Source organism: Thalassophryne amazonica, chromosome 5 (assembly GCF_902500255.1).
Source record: "Thalassophryne amazonica chromosome 5, fThaAma1.1, whole genome shotgun sequence".
Taxonomy (NCBI): Eukaryota; Metazoa; Chordata; class Actinopteri; order Batrachoidiformes; family Batrachoididae; genus Thalassophryne; species Thalassophryne amazonica.
This window is the reverse complement of record NC_047107.1, coordinates 114,491,699-114,511,025: the sequence shown is the minus strand read 5'-3', so window position 1 is coordinate 114,511,025 and position 19,327 is coordinate 114,491,699. Positions and strand designations below refer to the sequence as shown.

The 19,327-nt window shown below is 41.0% G+C and overlaps 1 protein-coding gene across 1 annotated transcript in view; it reads left to right on the top strand.

Moving 5' to 3' along the window:
* Positions 1-16,295, top strand: part of LOC117511146 (spermatid perinuclear RNA-binding protein-like) — a 196,080-nt gene extending 179,785 nt beyond the window's left edge. Inside the window, exons 14-18 of the mRNA XM_034171126.1 lie at positions 28-162; positions 1,031-1,171; positions 2,829-2,952; positions 15,609-15,659; positions 15,760-16,295. Coding sequence (XP_034027017.1) covers positions 28-162; positions 1,031-1,171; positions 2,829-2,952; positions 15,609-15,659; positions 15,760-15,845 — 537 coding nt within the window. The 3' untranslated portion in view covers positions 15,846-16,295. The remainder of the gene's footprint in view (positions 1-27; positions 163-1,030; positions 1,172-2,828; positions 2,953-15,608; positions 15,660-15,759) is intronic.
* The last annotated feature ends 3,032 nt before the right edge of the window (positions 16,296-19,327 follow it).

The following is a 19,327-nucleotide window of genomic DNA, read 5'->3' as shown; positions in this document are numbered from 1 at the left end:
AAACAGTTTTAACACTTTTCTCTGTAGTCCAGAGCACCGGGTCCGATACTGACGGCGGGGGGCAAAAACCCTGTGATGGAACTGAACGAGAAGCGACGCGGCCTGAAATATGAACTGATATCAGAGAGCGGCAGCAGCTATGACAAACGCTTTATAATGGAGGTACGAAAATACAGATGCACACATTCAGAGCCCTGTCAGATCTTTTTATAGTTCTTCTGTCTTCCTTTCAAAGGGTCTTATTAGCAATTGATGAGACAGGAATGTGTTTGATGTTCAGCATTTCTGTGTCTTAAGCATACCAAAACATCTTCAGACACTGCTCATAGCACCAGGAGAGGCTTCACATCACAACACCAGCTTCCTCACGTCAAATTATGCAAATTACAATCAGACCTAGTTTGTGTTTTTACATAGAATGCGCCAGAAATAGACTTGTTCTTCTGATATAATTCACATCATTAATGACACGTTATTTATTTTTTTATTAGAATTGTAAAGATAAACACAAATAACTTTTATTAGTTTGTAATGAAAATTCAGATATGATTTATCTTTGTGTGTGTATAATAAACATATGAATATCAGCGAATAGAAAATTATCAACCATAAACAAGAAATAAATTGAGGAAATTGGGGAGTCATTGACTCTCATCTGTTTCACATTACAGAAACCTGGAATAAGCACCAGTAAACATTTCTTCTTAATGTGATCTGATGTTTTTTCTGTAGCATTTCTACGCATGCTTTTCTAGCATGGTCGGCTGGTGCCCAAAGAAACGCTTGATGGAAGCATGGTCATGACCGACTCCAATCACAACCTGTTTAAAAATTGTTTTTTTTTTTTTTTAATTTCCACAGAGTCAGAGATGGAACCACTTTATAATTAATTTTTATTTCAAATATTCAAGGATGTCTGAGCTAATCTTCAAAATGGCCTTCTGTTGGTTGAATACATTTTATTTGTGCCAAGACGCAAACATTGTCTGTTTAAGCTGAAGTCTTGGCTATGCTTTGTGTGATGTCACAGGTGGAGGTGGACAAACAGGTTTTTCGGGGGACGGGTCCCAATAAGAAAGTAGCTAAAGCTAGCGCTGCACTAGCTGCCCTGAACTGCCTGTTCTCTGGCTCCAAATCCACAACCAGCAAGAAGAAACGACCCAATCTTCCAGTGAGTAAAAGACACTGATCTGATTTATAAAGGCTGGATCATTCATCGCCCAAAGAACTCTACGAGTTTAATGTTGCTTTCAAAAATCAAAAATTTTGAACAGTATATATATATATATATGTATATATATACATATATATATACACGAGGTCTATTAGAAAAGAAACCGACCTTTTTATTTTTTTCAAAAACTATATGGATTTGAATCACGTGTGATTGCGTCAGACAAGCTTGAACCCTCGTGCGCATGCGTGAGTTTTTTCACGTCTGTCGGTTGCGTCATTCGCCTGTGGGCAGGCTTTGAGTGAGCACTGGTCCACCCCTCCCATCGGAATTCCTTTGTCTGACTTCTTGCTGAGAGACTGGCGCTTTGCTTGATCAAATTTTTTTCAGAAACTGTAAGGCACATCCAAGTGGACATCATTCGAGAAATTCAGACGGTTTTCGGTGAAAATTTTAACGGCTGATGAGAGATTAAGGAGTGTTACTATCGCTTTAAGGACAGCCCATGGCGCCGGATGGCGCACCGCGCCCCGAGCCGCCGTCGTCAGCCTGTTTCGAGCTGAAAACTTCCAAATGTAAGCCTCTGTTGACCCAGGACGTCGTGAGATAACAGAGAAGTTTCAGAAGAGGTCAGGATCAGCAGTTTATCCAGACATTCCACTGTTAAAGGAGATTTTGTAATGAAAGACGTGCAGACGGATTCGCGTGTCGCCACCCAGCCACTCATTGCGATGCAATCACACGTGATTCAAATCCATATGGTTTTTGAAAAAAATAATAAGGTCGAATACTTTTCTAATAGACCTCGTATATATATATATATATATATATATATATATATATATATATATATATATATATATATATATATATATATATATATATATATATATATATATATATATATATATATATATATATATATATATATATATATATATATGATGTCAATACGGGAACGGTAGTAGATCTCTAAATTAATTCAAAACTGTTTTTCCAAACCTTAGCATTGTGTAGTATTGTTCTAAGTGTATTTCATGTACTTACACATTTGTGTAGTTTACATTTTCTGATTATGTACAGTATGTTGTTGGCCGTAGTATTTACCTACTATAGTGGGTAATCCTTTAGCTTGCGCTACATCTCGCATAACCAAACAAACTGGAGCTGACTTCTAACACCAACGCAGCATTGATATAAACCAGTATATAAGAAAAAATTTTTATACTGGTCTTGCCGAATTTTTTCAGATGTTGTGATGTCATAGTATTAATATATCGGCAAAATAAAAGTACTTTGATCATTTTGATGTTATTTTTTAGTGCACATTGCTGCTTTATTGACTTATGAAAGTTCACATTTATTTTAGAACAAAGGTGACTTTTCCAAGGCGAACAATATTTTCACGTATAAATGGGCTCCATTTATATAGTATACGTGTGGAGATTAGAAAACACGCCGTTGTATGTCATCAGCATACAAGGGGAGTGGTAAGATGGCTGCCCCACAGCTTCAGTTGACTCCCTGCAGCATGAAGTGATCTGACCAGAGTTTATAAATACTGATCAGCAGTAAAGAGGCAGGTTATGGCTGAAGCAATGAAGCCCTGGAACATTGTGGAGTGCTGACATGTTTGTACTGTTTGCTTATGTAGCCAAAGCGACCACTGGCCTCCGTTCTGACCATCCCAGCTCTCACTGCCAGACCTCCAAGGCTCCCCGTCATCCCAAGAGCTCCTTACATCAGCACCACACCCACACCTGGATACATCCCCACAGGTGGGTGCAAACACAAGTGCATCTGTTAACTCATCTCTGCAAACCGCCCGAGTCAAGTTAAGATTATAAACAAAAACCAATGGAAGAAAACAAGTGCCTTTTATATAAATGTAGGCTGCTATGAATATTAATAATATAATAAAAAAAAAAATCAAAAGTACTCAGAGAACTGTGTGAGGCCACACCCACATTTCCAAGTGTCCGGCATGTAGAGAAAATGTGACATGGTAATTTAAATGGTAAATTTTCCCAAACCAGGCACCATCCCTACAGTGAAGCATGGTGGCAGCATCATGCTGTGGGGATGTTTTTCAGCAGCAGGAACTGGGAGACTAGTCAGGATTGAGGGAAGGATGAATGCAGCAATGTACAGAGACATCCTGGATGAAATCCTGCTCCGGAGCGCTCTTGACCTCAGACTGGGCGACGGTTCATCTTTCAGCAGGACAATGACCTGAAGCACACAGCCAAGATATCAAAGGAGTGGCTTCAGGACAACTCTGTGAATGTCCTTGAGTGGCCCAGCCAGAGCCCAGACCTGAATCCGATTGACCATCTCTGGAGAGATTTGAAAATGTCTGTGCACCGATTCTCCTCATCCAACCTGATGGAGCTTGAGAGGTGCTACAAAGAGAAATGGGCAAAACTCCCCAAAGATGGGTGCTCCAAGCTTATGGCATCATATTTAAGAAAACATGAGGCTGTAATTGCTGCCAGAGGTGCATCAACAAAGTGAGTTTTTTTTCTTACCACTGTCGCCTGTGTGCTTGCTCTTGGGGTTGGTAAAGTTAGACCTTGTGTGAAGTGCCTTGAGGCAACTTTGTTGTGATTTGGCGCTATATAAATGAAAAAAATGAAAATGAAATAAATTAAATTAATGTTGAGCAAAGGGTGTGAATACTTAGGTACATCTGATTTCTTAGTTTTTATTTTAAATATATTTGCAAAACTTAAAAAAAAAGATTCATGTTGTCATTAAGGAGTGTTGTGAGTAGAATTTTGAAGGAAAAACATTAATGTATCCGTTTAGGAATAAGTCTGTAACATAACAAAATGTGGAAAACGTGAAGCGCTGTGAATACTTTTCGAACCCACTGTAATCCCATGTAATTAGTAATTTTTCTATATATTAGCATGAGGTTGTAAATTTGACCTTTGACCTTGATCGTTAACTGATCATAACCAAGATCACTTCTTCCCATCCAAATGCTCAATGTACCTGCCTTATTTGATGATATTCAGATCAGTTTAAATGTAGTTATATGGAAAGTAAGGTTATTACAAAAGCATAGAAACACTCCGATAAAACACTTGTGTTCCTCTGATGATTTAATCAACTCTTCGTTCGTTCAAATTAACACTTTCTACAGAAAATAATGTGCATCTTGTATACGTTCAAGCCTGCTTATTTCTATCTTACTTAAACAAATTTCAAACCAATTTTTTTCCTTAGACCATGACTGAATTATCACCAAATTTTAAGTGTTACTGAAGTTAACATGACTCAAACCATGAAAGCCAAGGTCAAGGTTGAGTTTGTCATTCCAGCATGTAATACACAAAAGGAACACAATTCTGTTCTCAAGACCCGGTGAAGGCATGAAAGTTTTAAAAAGTAAAAGATATGCAAAATATATGCAAATAAAATACACAGTAAGTTAAACAAAACTAAAAGTAGAGCACTGCACTCATAAAAATAGGGATTTTTCCAATTTTCTAAGATTTTTCATGACTTTGACCTATGACCTTGAAAACTGACTCAGTTCTTGCCTATCAGGATATGACTCTTCAGTAAAAATTTCATAACAATATATCAAAATTTGTGGGTTACAGGCTGTTGACAAACAAACAAAGAAACAAACGGGGGCAAAAACACAATCTTCTCCAACTTTGTTGGCAGAAGTTAAACCTAAAATAAGTTAAACAGAATAGCCGGTGTGGTGAATTGTGACCCCGTTGCATTCAGTGCCGTTGCATTAGGTGTGTGACGTTTTGAACATCAATCTGATACCTCATGGAAAGAAGCTGGACTGCAGACAGGAGGTTCTGGCCTCAATGCTGCACAGCCTTCTCCCTGAAGGCAGAGGAACAAATGGTCCATGGGAAGGTGGGGGGGGGGCCTTCATAACACTGGAGGCCCTGCTCCTCCAGCAGCTGATGGAAACGTCACTGATGGAAGGAAGGTTATACCCGATGATCCTCTGTGCAACTTTCACCATCCGCTGCTGAGCAGTGACCACAGTGATGGACTGGATCAGGGCGCTCTCCACCACACATGTAGAAGGAGACTTGGGGAGGCAAGTCCAGCATATCTCGGCATCATCAGAAAGTAGAGGAGTTGGTACATCTGTGCCTGCAATGTAGAGAGGGGTTACTCCTCCTGAAGTTCATGATCACTTCCTTCATCTTAATCACATTCATGCAGAGATTGTTGGCTCTGCACCACACCTCCACATGTTGAACCTCCTGGCGGTACGCTGTCTCGTCACTGTGGGACATTCGTCCGACCACGGCCGTGTCGTCTGCAAACTTGACAGTATGACAGTCGAGATATTTGGCCGAACAGTCATAAGTCAGCAGAGTGCACAGCAGGGGGCTCAGGACACATCCCTGAGGAGATGTTCAGAATGGTGGATGAAGACAAGCATCCATGGATCGTCACTGACTGTGGCCTGTTGGTCAGAAAGTCCAGCACCCAGTTGCACAGCGATGATCTAAGCTCCAGCAGTACCAGCTTGTTAATGAGGGTCTATCAGATGATCATATTCAAGGCTGAACTGAAGTCCAGGAAGAGAAGCCTGTCATATGTGTCCCTGCTGTCCAGGAGGGTGAGGGCCTGGTGGACAACTCCTGACACTGCATCAGAGGTGCACCCGTTTTTCCTCTAAGTGTACTGATGAGGGTCCATAGTGATGCTGATGGTGTCTTTTAAGTGGGCCAATTTGTTTGTAGTTATGTGTGTTCGTTTTGTTTGATCAAAGTTTGTGTTTTAAATATCGCAAATTAAGTGTAAATATTCGCAGTAACGCAAGATGGGACGAAACATCAAAGTGTTTCTTCTTGTAGTTTTAATTTTTTGCCTCTTGGACTACACAGTGCTGGCGACAGGGCTTTCCGAGGGTCTTCAATTTAAAATCACCTACAGCCAAGAGGCTCTGCTGAACATCAGGGAAGCGGTTCCCTCTCTCCCCGGAGATGAATTTATTGGATTACCTACACCACCTTTCCCAGGTGATAAACCAAAGCGAAGGCGTGGAAGGAAAGGGGGAGTGCGAGCTCGACTGAAAAGGAGGCCATTTAGGCCACCTCTACCAACCATTATGTTTGGGAACATACAAAGCATTCGGAATAAAACTGATGAACTCCGTGCCTGTGCGCAACATCTGGCTGACTATCGGCAATCCTGCCTGATTTGTCTATCGGAAACCTGGCTGACGGAGTTTGACTCAGATTCATCGGTTGAATTGGAAGGCTTCACACTGGCAAGGGCAGACCGTGATTCCAACTCTGAGAAGAGAAAAGGTGGAGGTGTGTGTGTGTTTATAAACAATAGGTACTGCAACCCAGCACACATCGCCGTGAACCATAAACTTTGCACGAAAGACATTGAACTGCTATCGGTCAATTTAAGACCTTATTATATGCCCCGTGAAATACACCAGATTTTCCTTTTTATTGTATATATTGCACCTTCAGCGGACGTTACGGAAGCTGCTAACACTATACATGAACTTGTGACAATGACTGAAGCAACAGCACCCGATGCGGCAAAATTGATACTTGGGGATTTTAATCTGTGTTCTGTGGCGGAGACTCTACCTGCGTATCACCAATATGTATCATGTCCCACGCAGGAGGGGGCGTGCCTACACCTGTGTTAAGGCAACTTGGAGAAAGCTTACTACGCGACAGCCCTGCCAGGGCTCGGAAAGTGGGATCATAACATGATCCGCTTAACACCAATGTACCAACCTCTGCTGCGCCGAGAGAAAGTAAAGAAAAAAGAGGTGAAATGTTGGACCACTGATGCATCTAATACTTTAAGAGACTGCCGAGACTGCACTGACTGGGAACTTCTGGTAAACTCCTCGTCAAACATCAATGACGCTGCGCTTGCAGTCTCAGGATACATTCATTTTTGCGAGGACATTATCGTTCCAAAAAAGATTGTGAAACTCTACCCAAATAATAAACCATGGATCACTCCTGAACTTAAAGAACTACTAAACTGTAAAAAGAGGCTGTTTAAATCTGGAGGCTCAAAGGAGGACATTAGATCTGTACAGAAAAATATTAAAAAAGAAAATACTGGACTGCAAGACTGCTTACAGGAATAAGATTCAGTCATTATTCAACCATGACGCTAAAAGGGCCTGGCAGGGATTACAAATTATGACTGGATATAAACCTAAAATGCAGAACTTGACTGTCTCAGATGACAATGTCTTTTCAGATGAACTGAACACTTTTTATTGTAGGTTTGACAGTACTGACTATACAACTCAGCAGAAACTGGCAATGGATGCAGTCAGAACTATGCAAGTTCGTGACATACAAATTAGCATTGAGGAGGTTAAAGAGCAGTTTTTATGTGTTAATATTAATAAATCTCAAGGTCCAGACGGTATCAGCTATAATGTGCTGCGCACATGTGCCGATTCACTTGCTTTTCCTTTTCAAATGCTGTTTCAGCAGTCAGAAGAAACAGGATTAATCCCGGCTCAGTGGAAACAGTCTCTGATTGTTCCGGTACCAAAGAAAAGCAGGCCCAAAGAGATGAATGATCTGAGACCTGTCGCATTAACCTCAGTGCCTATGAAATGCTTAGAGAAAATTATATTGAAACATCTGCTTAGTGAGGTAGCACCATCTTTGGATCCTTTCCAGTTTGCATACCAGCCAAGGCAGGGAGTGGAGGATGCACTGCTGACCATGACAAACAGCATATTTGAACATCTAGAGGAGCCTCACAGCTTTGTAAAGATTGTTTTCATTGATTTCAGCAGCGCATTCAACAACTCAGCCACATGGGGTGTGCAGCCAGTACATTCTGAGTGCTGGTCCCAAGCCCGGATAAATGAGGAGGGTTGCGTCAGGAAGGGCATCCGGCGTAAAACAAGCCAACCCAACTATGCAGACTCAGAATCGAATTCCCATACCGGATCGGTCGCGACCCAGGTTAACAACGTCCGCCACCGGTGCTGTTGCCCAACAGGGTGCCGGTGGAAATTGGGCTACTGCTGGGCGAAGACGACGAAGAAGAGGAGGAAAACGTTGCGACGAACAGCAGGAGAAGAGGAAAACTAGAAGGGTGAAAATGAGAGTGGGGACTTTGAATGTTGGTAGTATGACAGGTAAAGGGAGAGAGCTGGCTGATATGATGGAGAGGAGAAAGGTAGACATTGTGTGTGCAAGAGATCAAATGGAAGGGAAGTAAGAGCAGGAGCATCAGCGGTGGGTACAAGTTGTTGTACCATGGTGAGGACAGGAAGAGAAATGGTGTTGGGGTCATTTTAAAGGAAGAGTATGTTAAAAGTGTGTTGGAGGTTAAGCGAGTGTCTGACAGGGTGATGAGTGTGAAGTTGGAAATTGAAGGGGTGATGATGAATATCATCAGTGCATATGCCCACAGGTAGGTTGTGAGATGAAGGAGAAAGAAGATTTCTGGAGTGTATTAGATGAGGTGGTGGAGAGTGTGCCCAAGCATGAAAGAGTGGTGATAGGAGCAGACTTCAATGGGCATGTTGGTGAAGGGAACAGAGGTGATGAGGAAGTAATGGGTAGATATGGTATCAAGGATAGGAATGGGGAAGGACAGATGGTAGTTGATTTTGCAAAAAGGATGGAAATGGCTGTGGTGAATACCTACTTTAAGAAAAGGGAGGAGCACAGGGTAACATATAAGAGTGGAGGAAGGTGCACACAGGTGGACTACATTCTTTATAGGAGATGCAAGCTAAAGGAAATCACAGACTGTAAGGTGGTAGCAGGAGTGTCACTAGACAGCATAGGATGGTTGTTTGTAGGATGACGTTAGAGGTAAAGAAGAAGAAGAGATTGAGAGCTCAACAAAGGATCAGATGGTGGAAGCTGAAGGAGGAAGACTGTTGTGTGAAATTTAGCGAGCAGGTGAGAGAAGCACTAGTTGGAGGGGAAGCAATTTTGGACAACTGGAAAAGTACTGCAGATGTGGTGAGGGAGACAGCTAGGGCAGTACTGGGTATGACATCTGGACAGTGGAAGGAAGACAAGGAGACTTGGTGGTGGGATGAAGAGGTCCAGGAAAGCATAAGGAGAAAGAGGTTGGTGAAAAAGTTTTGGGATAGTCGGAGAGATGAAGAAAGTAGACAGGAGTCCAAGGAGATGCGGCGTAAGGCGAGAAGAGAAGTGGCAAAAGCAAAGGAAAAGGCATATTGCGAGCTGTACAAGAAGTTGAATAGTAAGGAAGGAGAAAAGGACTTGTACTGATTGGCCAGACAAAGGGACAGAGCTGGAAAGGATGTGCAGCAGGTTAGGGTGGTAAAAGATGCACATGGTAATGTGCTGACAAGTGAGGAGTGTGTGCTGAGAAGGTGGAGGGAATATTTTGAAGAGTTGATGAATAAAGAAAATGAGCGAGAGAAAAGGCTGGATGATGTGGCGAGAGTAAATCAGGAAGTAAAAGAGATTAGCAAGGAAGAAGTGAGGGCTGCTATGAAGAGGATGAAGAGTGGAAAGGCAGTTGGTCCAGATGACATTCCAATGGAGGCATGGAAATGTCTAGGAGAGATGGCAGTAGAGTTTCTAACCAGATTGTTTAATAAAATCTTGGAAATTGAGAGGATGCCTGAGGAGTGGAGACGAAGTGTGCTGGTTCCTATTTTCAAGAACAAGGGTGATGTGCAGAGCTGCAGTAACTACAGAGGCATAAAGCTGATCAGCCACAGCATGAAGTTATGGGAAAGAGTAGTAGAAGCTAGGCTTAGAAAACAGGTGAAGATCTGTGAGCAGCAATATGGTTTCATGCCGAGAAAGAGCACTACAGATGCAATGTTTGCTCTGAGAATACTGTTGGAAAAGTACAGAGAAGGACAGAAAGAGTTACATTGTGTTTTTGTGGACTTAGAAAAAGCTTATGATAGGGTGCCAAGAGAAGAGTTGTGGCATTGTATGAGGAAGTCTGGAGTGGCAGAGAAGTATGTTAGGGTAGTGCAGGACATGTACAAGAATAGTGTGACAGCGGTGAGATGCGCAGTCGGAATGACAGACTCATTCAAGGTGAAGGTGGGATTACACCAAGGATCAGCTCTGAGTCCTTTCTTGTTTGCAGTGGTGATGGACAGGTTGACAGATGAGATCAGACAGGAGTCCCCATGGACTATGATGTTTGCAGATGACATTGTGATCTGTAGTGAGAGTAGAGAGCAAGTTGAGTCTAGTCTGGAGAAGTGGAGATATGCTTTGGAGAGAAGGGGAATGAAAGTCAGTAGAAGCAAGACTGAGTACATGTGTGTGAACGAGAGGGAGCCCAGTGGAATAGTGCAGTTACAAGGAGTAGAAGTGGTGAAAGTAGATGAGTTTAAATATTTGGGGTCAACTGTTCAAAGTAATGGAGAGTGTGGTAGAGAGGTGAAGAAGAGAGTGCAGGCAGGGTGGAGTGGGTGGAGAAAGGTGGCAGGAGTGATTTGTGACCGAAGAATATCAGCAAGAGTGAAGGGGAAAGTTTACAAAACAGTAGTGAGACCAGCTATGTTGTATGGTTTAGAGACAGTGGCACTAACAAAAAGACAGGAGGCAGAGCTGGAGGTGGCAGAACTGAAGATGTTGAGATTCTCTTTGGGAGTGACAAGAATGGACAAGATTAGGAATGAACATATCAGAGAGACAGCTCAGGTGGGACGGTTTGGAGACAAAGTCAGAGAGGCGAGATTGAGATGGTTTGGACATGTGCAGAGGAGGAACCCAGGGTATATAGGGAGAAGGATGCTGAGGATGGAGCCACCAGGCAGGAGGAGAAGAGGGAGACCAAAGAGGAGGTTCATGGATGTGCTGAGAGAGGACATGCAGGTGGTTGGTGTGACAGAGGAAGATACAGAGGACAGGGTGAGATGGAAACGATTGATCTGCTGTGGCGACCCCTAACGGGAACAGCCGAAAGACAAAGAAGAAGAAGCAGCGCATTCAACACCATCCAACCCCACCTACTGGTAGACAAACTGGTTAAGTTAGGTGTTAACCCAAGACTCATTACATGGATTAATAAGTTCCTGTTAAATCATACTCAGCAGGTTTGATTTAATCAGGCCATCTCATCTGCTAAGGTCATTAACACGGGTGCTCCCCAAGGATGTGTGCTGTCTCCCATACTCGATACACTTTACATCAACGAGTGTCGTGCTCTTGCGACTACACACTCCTACTTCAAGTATGCAGATGACACTGCCTTGGTGGGGTTCTTGAAAGCAGGGGAGCTGTCAATGACCAGCTTTGAAGAGGAAGTGGGGAGCTTCATAAAATGGTGCTCTGACAATTTCCTTAATGTTAACGCAAGCAAAACAAAAGAAATGGTTATCGATTTTAGACGTTGTGCAGAAGAAGTACCAAACACTGTCATCAACAACACATTGATAGAGAGAGTTAACACCTATAAATATTTAGGGGTTGAAATTGATGATCAGTTGAGATTTGATAAATGTGCCGTTTTTAAGGTGAAGAACCTTCAACAAAGAATGTTTTTCCTAAGAAAATTGCGTAGTTTTAGTGTTGACACCTACATTTTAGAGTTATTTTAAAAGTCTGTACTTCAGAGTGTCTTGCCCTTTGGTCTGGTCTGTGTCTTTGGTAGTATGCGTAAACAAGATCAGGATAAATTGCAACGTATTATTAAAACAGCAAGTAGGATAATTGGGTGCAATCAAACATCAGCTGCTCAGCTGTTTCAAGATATCATACTACACAAGGCTGAAAGTATTCTTGCAGACATTACCCACCCTTTACATAACAGATTTCAGTTAAGCCAACGTGGTAAGGGGAGGCTACTACAAAGGAAAATGAGGACAACCAGGTTCAGCAAGTCATTTGTTCCCTCTGCAAGTAGAATTGTTAATGAAAGACACAGTTCTCAGCAGGGGACTTGACACTGTAGTAGAGTGTGTGTGTGTGTGTGTGTGTGTGTGTGTGTGTGTGTGTGTGTGTGTGTGTGTGTGTGTGTGTGTGTGTGTGTGTGTGTGTGTGTGTGTGTGTGTGTGTGTGTGTGTGTGTGTGTGTGTGTGTGTGTGTGTGGTGGTATGCAGCAGCTTAGCTGTGTGGAGAGGAGCCAGCGAGGCATGGGGGAGGGGGGTGTATTTATCTGTTTTTTATTTATCTGTTTTTAAGTTTGTCTATCTTGTCTGAAGTTGTCTGTATTATACACACCTTGACCATCTGAATTTCCCTTCTGGGATAATAAAGTTAACTTTGACTTTGACTTTGATTCTGTGGAGGCCTTAGCTACAGGAATGATGGTGGACGTCCTGAAGTGCCACAGCCTGGGCGAGGGAGACGTTAAACACGTCTGTAACCACCCCTGTGAGCTGATGATTAGCATCTCTCAGAACCCGCCCCGGGATGCGATTTGGTCCCGCTGCCTTACGTGGGCTGATTCTGAGCAGGGATCTCCTTACATACCCAGCAGCCACACTGAGTTCAGCAGTTCATTTGGTGATAGAGCAGGTGTTAGATGCCTCAAAGCGAGCATAATGTGTTCAGAGCATCAGGTAGAGAAGTGTACACTGATCACACAGCAGCCTTCTGCCTATAGTCCCTGGTGGTCTTCATGCCCTTCCACATGCTCTGTGGGCCTCTGGTGGAAAAATGTTCCTGGATTTTGAGAGCATAGCTGTCTGTTGTTCTCAGTGCTGATGCGTCCCCCCAGCCTAAACGCATAATCCCTCGCTCTCGGAGGCGAGCAGACCTCTCCATTCAGCCAGGGCTTCTGGTTAGGGTAGATGGTGATCCTTCTGGTGGTGTCGATGTCAACAGCACATTTACTAATATAGCTAGTGTTGGTAGATGCACATTCCTCCAGGTTAACTCCCCCCCATCATATGTAGCTGCGTCTCTGAAGATATGCCAGTCAGTGTGCTCAAAACAGTCCTGCAGCATGGAGACAACGTCACTGAGTCACGCAGTCATGCTTTTCTGTGTTGATGCTCTGAAGAGTGAAATAACTGAAAAAAAAAAAAAAAAAGCCAAGGTAAATGCACTCCAATTTTTTTTAAATCTTTATGCTTTCATTTTCTTGTTATTATTAACAATAATGTTGATGTGCACTCCATATTGTAGCACTGAAGAAAGTTGAAAATTAAAAACTGAATCAGATTCAGTACTAACAGGTTCTTTCTCTTCTGATGGCAGATATTTTCTTTACAAATAATTCATGAACTTTAACAAAAATGTTCCTAAAAAAATCAAACAAATCCTACAGTAAAAGCAACAATACACTAAATTCAGACAAATTTACCAAAACTTTTAACACAGTAACACACCACTAGAGGGCACTCAGTGAGTGCATACCTTTGCTGAGGGCCAGCAGTCTGTCACGAGAATGACTGTAGGTCAATGTCATAAGGGGAATTCTAAGAAAAATAACCCATCTTGCAGTATTAATAAATTAATCAATCAATCAATTTTTTTATATAGCGGCAAATCACAACAAACAGTTGCCCCAAGGCGCTTTATATTGTAAGGCAAGGCCATACAATAATTACGTAAAACCCCAACGGTCAAAACGACCCCCTGTGAGCAAGCACTTGGCTACAGTGGGAAGGAAAAACTCCCTTTTAACAGGAAGAAAGCTCAGGGAGGGGCAGTCTTCTGCTGGGACTGGTTGGGGCTGAGGGAGAGAACCAGGAAAAAGACATGCTGTGGAGGGGAGCAGAGATCGATCACTAATGATTAAATGCAGAGTGGTGCATACAGAGCAAAAAGAGAAAGAAACAGTGCATCATGGGAACCCCCCAGCAGTCTACGTCTATAGCAGCATAACTAAGGGATGGTTCAGGGTCACCTGATCCAGCCCTAACTATAAGCTTTAGCAAAAAGGAAAGTTTTAAGCCTAATCTTAAAGTAGAGAGGGTGTCTGTCTCCCTGATCTGAATTGGGAGCTGGTTCCACAGGAGAGGAGCCTGAAAGCTGAAGGCTCTGCCTCCCATTCTACTCTTACAAACCCTAGGAACTACAAGTAAGCCTGCAGTCTGAGAGCGAAGCGCTCTGTTGGGGTGATATGGTACTACGAGGTCCCTAAGATAAGATGGGACCTGATTATTCAAAACCTTATAAGTAAGAAGAAGAATTTTAAATTCTATTCTAGAATTAACAGGAAGCCAATGAAGAGAGGCCAATATGGGTGAGATATGCTCTCTCCTTCTAGTCCCCATCAGTACTCTAGCTGCAGCATTTTGAATTAACTGAAGGCTTTTTAGGGAACTTTTAGGACAACCTGATAATAATGAATTGCAATAGTCCAGCCTAGAGGAAATAAATGCATGAATTAGTTTTTCAGCATCACTCTGAGACAAGACCTTTCTGATTTTAGAGATATTGCGTAAATGCAAAAAAGCAGTCCTACATAATTGTTTAATATGCGCTTTGAATGACATATCCTGATCAAAAATGACTCCAAGATTTCTCACAGTATTACTAGAGGCCAGGGCAATGCCATCCAGAGTAAGGATCTGGTTAGACACCATGTTTCTAAGATTTGTGGGGCCAAGTACAATAACTTCAGTTTTATCTGAGTTTAAAAGCAGGAAATTAGAGGTCATCCATGTCTTTATGTCTGTAAGACAATCCTGCAGTTTAGCTAATTGGTGTGTGTCCTCTGGCTTCATGGATAGATAAAGCTGGGTATCATCTGCGTAACAATGAAAATTTAAGCAATACCGTCTAATAATACTACCTAAGGGAAGCATGTATAAAGTGAATAAAATTGGTCCTAGCACAGAACCTTGTGGAACTCCATAATTAACCCTAGTCTGTGAAGAAGATTCCCCATTTACATGAACAAATTGTAATCTATTAGACAAATATGATTCAAACCACCGCAGCGCAGTGCCTTTAATACCTATGGCATGCTCTAATCTCTGTAATAAAATTTTATGGTCAACAGTATCAAAAGCAGCACTGAGGTCTAACAGAACAAGCACAGAGATGAGTCCACTGTCCGAGGCCATAAGATCATTTGTAACCTTCACTAATGCTGTTTCTGTACTAAGATGAATTCTAAAACCTGACTGAAACTCTTCAAATAGACCATTCCTCTGCAGATGATCAGTTAGCTGTTTTACAACTACCCTTTCAAGAATTTTGAGAGAAAAGGAAGGTTGGAGATTGGCCTATAATTAGCTAAGATAGCTGGGTCAAGTGATGGCTTTTTAAGTAATGGTTTAATTACTGCCACCTTAAAAGCCTGTGGTACATAGCCAACTAACAAAGATAGATTAAGATTAAGTGGAAAATTGTGAGTTAAGTGCACAGACAATCAAAAACCTGTCCATTACGTTTTGTGATATGTTGTGCACAGACACTCACACTCTAACACTGGGCGGCGCTAATCATACATTGAGAAATGAAGTTTTTAACTTGAAAGTACTGCTTTTGTGCTGTGTGTACAGTGTGTGTGTGTGTTCTCCCGCCAGGTTTTGGTGCTCCTTACGGTTACGGCCCTACTGGTGCCCTCCCTGCCTACGGTAAACTCTGTCTGAACATCTGAACAATCATTTTATCATTCATCTGATTTTTTCATCACATCATCCCTTCATTTGAGTTCTTTTCTTTGTTCTTCTTCAGGTTTTCCCTCCAGAATAACCCCAGTAGTTGTCCCAGTCATCAGAGTCCCCACATCCTACCCACTCACACACCTCTACCCCTATTAGGACCCCACCGCCACCTCACCCGCCACACTGGAAACCAATCATTAAATGATGATCATGACATTGTGCGTTCACTACAACACCAAAATCAAAAGTTTGCTGTGAAAGCAGAAGCATACTTTGTTAGTAAAAGAACAGGCAAAGATTTTTGCTCAAAAACTGAACTCAGGATGGATACAAGAATGCAGTTTAGCATTAAAGTCTGGAAACAGAAAAACTTTTAGCATAGCTGTCAAAAAAATTTGGGCTCACTTAGGCTTTACATATATATGTATGTAAATATATTCCTGAGTTTTTAACGGCATTAGAGTCGCTGCCCCACATGCTTCCACACATCCTTTTACATAGGGGGCACTGCAGAGCATTTTGAAACTTTCCGAAGTTGTAATACTGTTTCAAATGGCAAAAGAAGCAAAAACGTAGGCAGTGGTAGTTTATATATAGAAAACTCTCGCAAAAATTTCACACCACTGTTAATGGTCTTCTTCATGTCCTTTCGCTTTAAGGTTGACTTTGGCCACAGTGCCCCCATAGTTATCTCTGGTATTGCTTCATTTCTTTGGTATCTGTAAGCTTTCATTAAATGGGCACAAATGTGGAGGAAATGTTGTCAAGATTGTGGAGAGAGAAGGCTCCATCCATATCTGTATTTGACGTTGAGCATAAATGAGCCTAAAACCCATCCGGTTTCCCCAATACGTTATTATTATTATTATTATTATTATTATTTATTTTTACTTTATTTAGTTGTTGTGTGACATCGAGTGTGTGAATGCACCAGCTCTTAAAACAACAATGCAGGAATTGAGTTCAGTCCTTGGTGACCATGAAATTATCCAAAACTACAGTAGATTGAAATATGCAAAAACCTCCAACAATACAAGACACGATGGGATGTGTTGGGTACATAGACACAGGGAAATTAAAGTAAAACTAGACCACCGCACTTGTAGAGTGCAAACCTCCGCTAACACCAGTTTCCAATTCCACAAAGGCCAAAGTCCTGTTAGAAGTGTCTTTTTTATAAGCTAAAATATAATGCAAAATATAGATCAAAAGGTCTGTTCAAGGTTAAAAAAAATCAAATATCCCCTAAATCCACAATACGGATCAGATGCGGATCAAACTTAGTCTGTTCATTGAGAGTGCCAGTTTGCACCTCATTGTCACAAATGAGAGTGATTGAGAAACTTTTGATTGAGATATAACGCAAAATGTACACCACATGGGCTTTTCAATATTAAATTCAAATTTCCAAACTCCACAATCTGGACCAGATGAAGATCAAACTTTGTCAGGCAATAGTGAGTGCCAGTCTGCAACTCACTTTCAAATATGAGAATGATTGGGGCACATTTGATTAAGATATAATATAAATAAATTATACATTAAATGGGATTTTCATTGATAAATTTAAATTCCCACAAAGTCTGTAAACTGGATCAGATCCAGATCAAAGTTTGTCAGTCGATAAAGGATACCATCCTACATAATGCTCTCAAATACAAAAGAAATTTGATATTTTTTGACAGTTATGAATTTTTTGAAAATTCATTCAATGTTAAAGGATAGGGATTTTTCCAATTTTCCGAGATTTTTCCTGACTTTACCCTTTGACCTATGACCTTGAAGATGGTGTAAATTCTTGCCTATCAGGATACAAATCTTCAGTAAAACTGTAATAACAATATATGAAAAATTGTGGGCTCCAGGCTGTTCACAAACAAGCAAACAGCCTTTCAAAAACAAACGGACAAACAGGGGTGATGACATTACCTCTTCCAACTTTGTAGGTGGAGGTCTTAAATTTACACTGGCGAAAACTAAACAAACACCCTCTATTAGGAAATAAGTAAACTGCTGGAAAATAAATAAATAAATAATTCCTCTTCAGGGAACTCTGTTTCCCAATTTATAGCCGAGACAAGTGGCTGCAAAATGTTATTTATCAATAACTTTTATTGTCAGAACATTAATTGTTTGCATACCTCATGGATGTGAAGGGTTTTTTTTTATTTTTTCATTTGTTTACTGATGCTGTTTACACAGAAGGCTTAAGTTTTCTTTCCTTTTGGATATTGATTGTCCAAGTTTATTCTTAATGTTAAACAAGCCATTTCTTGTTACTTTTCAGAGAGATCTTTATTTTATGTGTTGTAGATAATATTCTTTTTAAATAAATGATCTTTTTTTTTGTTTGACACATAAGTCATTTGTGGTTCATAATGTCTTGATTGATAAACCTATGCTTATTATGATTTGCATTGTTCCATTGTCTAAAATTAAGTTTTTTTTTCTTTTAATTAAAAAGACAAATTTTACATGTTAATCTTTTTGTGAGATGCTTTTATTTTGTGTTTATATATTTTTTGTTGCGTGTGAATGCTTTGCTTGAGTCAGTGAGCTTGAGAAACCCTTTAAGTGAAGTTTACTGTCAAACACATATCAAGTTTAGTGGAAATAGTATAATTTTAGAATGATATTCGGATTAATTCATAGCCGCAGAAAATTGCAGAAGAGACTTTGAAAACAAATAAGAGATTGTGATCACAATTGATAGCTTCCATCACTTTTAGGGATTACTTGTGTATTTATTGTTTATTATTTATTATTATTATTGTTTATGTTTATTTTATTTATTTCTTTAAATATTAATTCACATATTGTGTATCCGTGGTGATGTTTGATCCTGTTAACTCTGGTTGCTGGTGTCTCGTCTGCAGGCGGCCTGTACATTGACAGCGCCTATTTTCAGCCGCAGACCATAGCCACGCCTATCATCATCCACCTGGACCCGCAAGATCTTTTCTGACCCTGGTCACCAGACCGGACCTGTTTGAGCCCTCACTCATGCTAAACTTTGTCTGAACCTCTTGGTTACTGCAGCGCTCCTCCACAGGTGATACAGCAACAATACTGACAGCAATCTGGAGGAGGAGGAGGAGTCACCTCGGGTTGGGTTGTGCCACAAGCCAAGAAGAGGCCACGCCCACTTTGCTCAGAATATGTCAAGCAATACGTCTTCTGCTTTTGGGAATCAAACTGTGATCAGCACACAGCCAGCGGGTTTAGTTTTACAGTCATGTTGCCGTCAGTACTGATATCAACAACCGTGTGATTTTATGTATTTATGGAATTTGTAACCTGTATATACGGACATGTGAGTTTTGAGTATAATATTTATGTCAATTCCAACAGTGGATTAAGAAACATATTTATAAAATATCTCTGAATGTATATACAATAGTAACTGAAGTAGGTTTGTACATATTTAAAGTACTCATAAATATACTATATGAAGAATATTAACATTTAAATTAATTTTTAAATTTTGCAACTACTACATATTGGCGATAGTATAATACTTACACACATGCTGTCACCCAAGAAATGAATTATCAGTCTCACGCAAATATTTGCTTTGGCAAAGCTACTGAATGTTGCTGTTCACGTAAGATGCTCTTGAATTGGAGGTTAGTCACCAG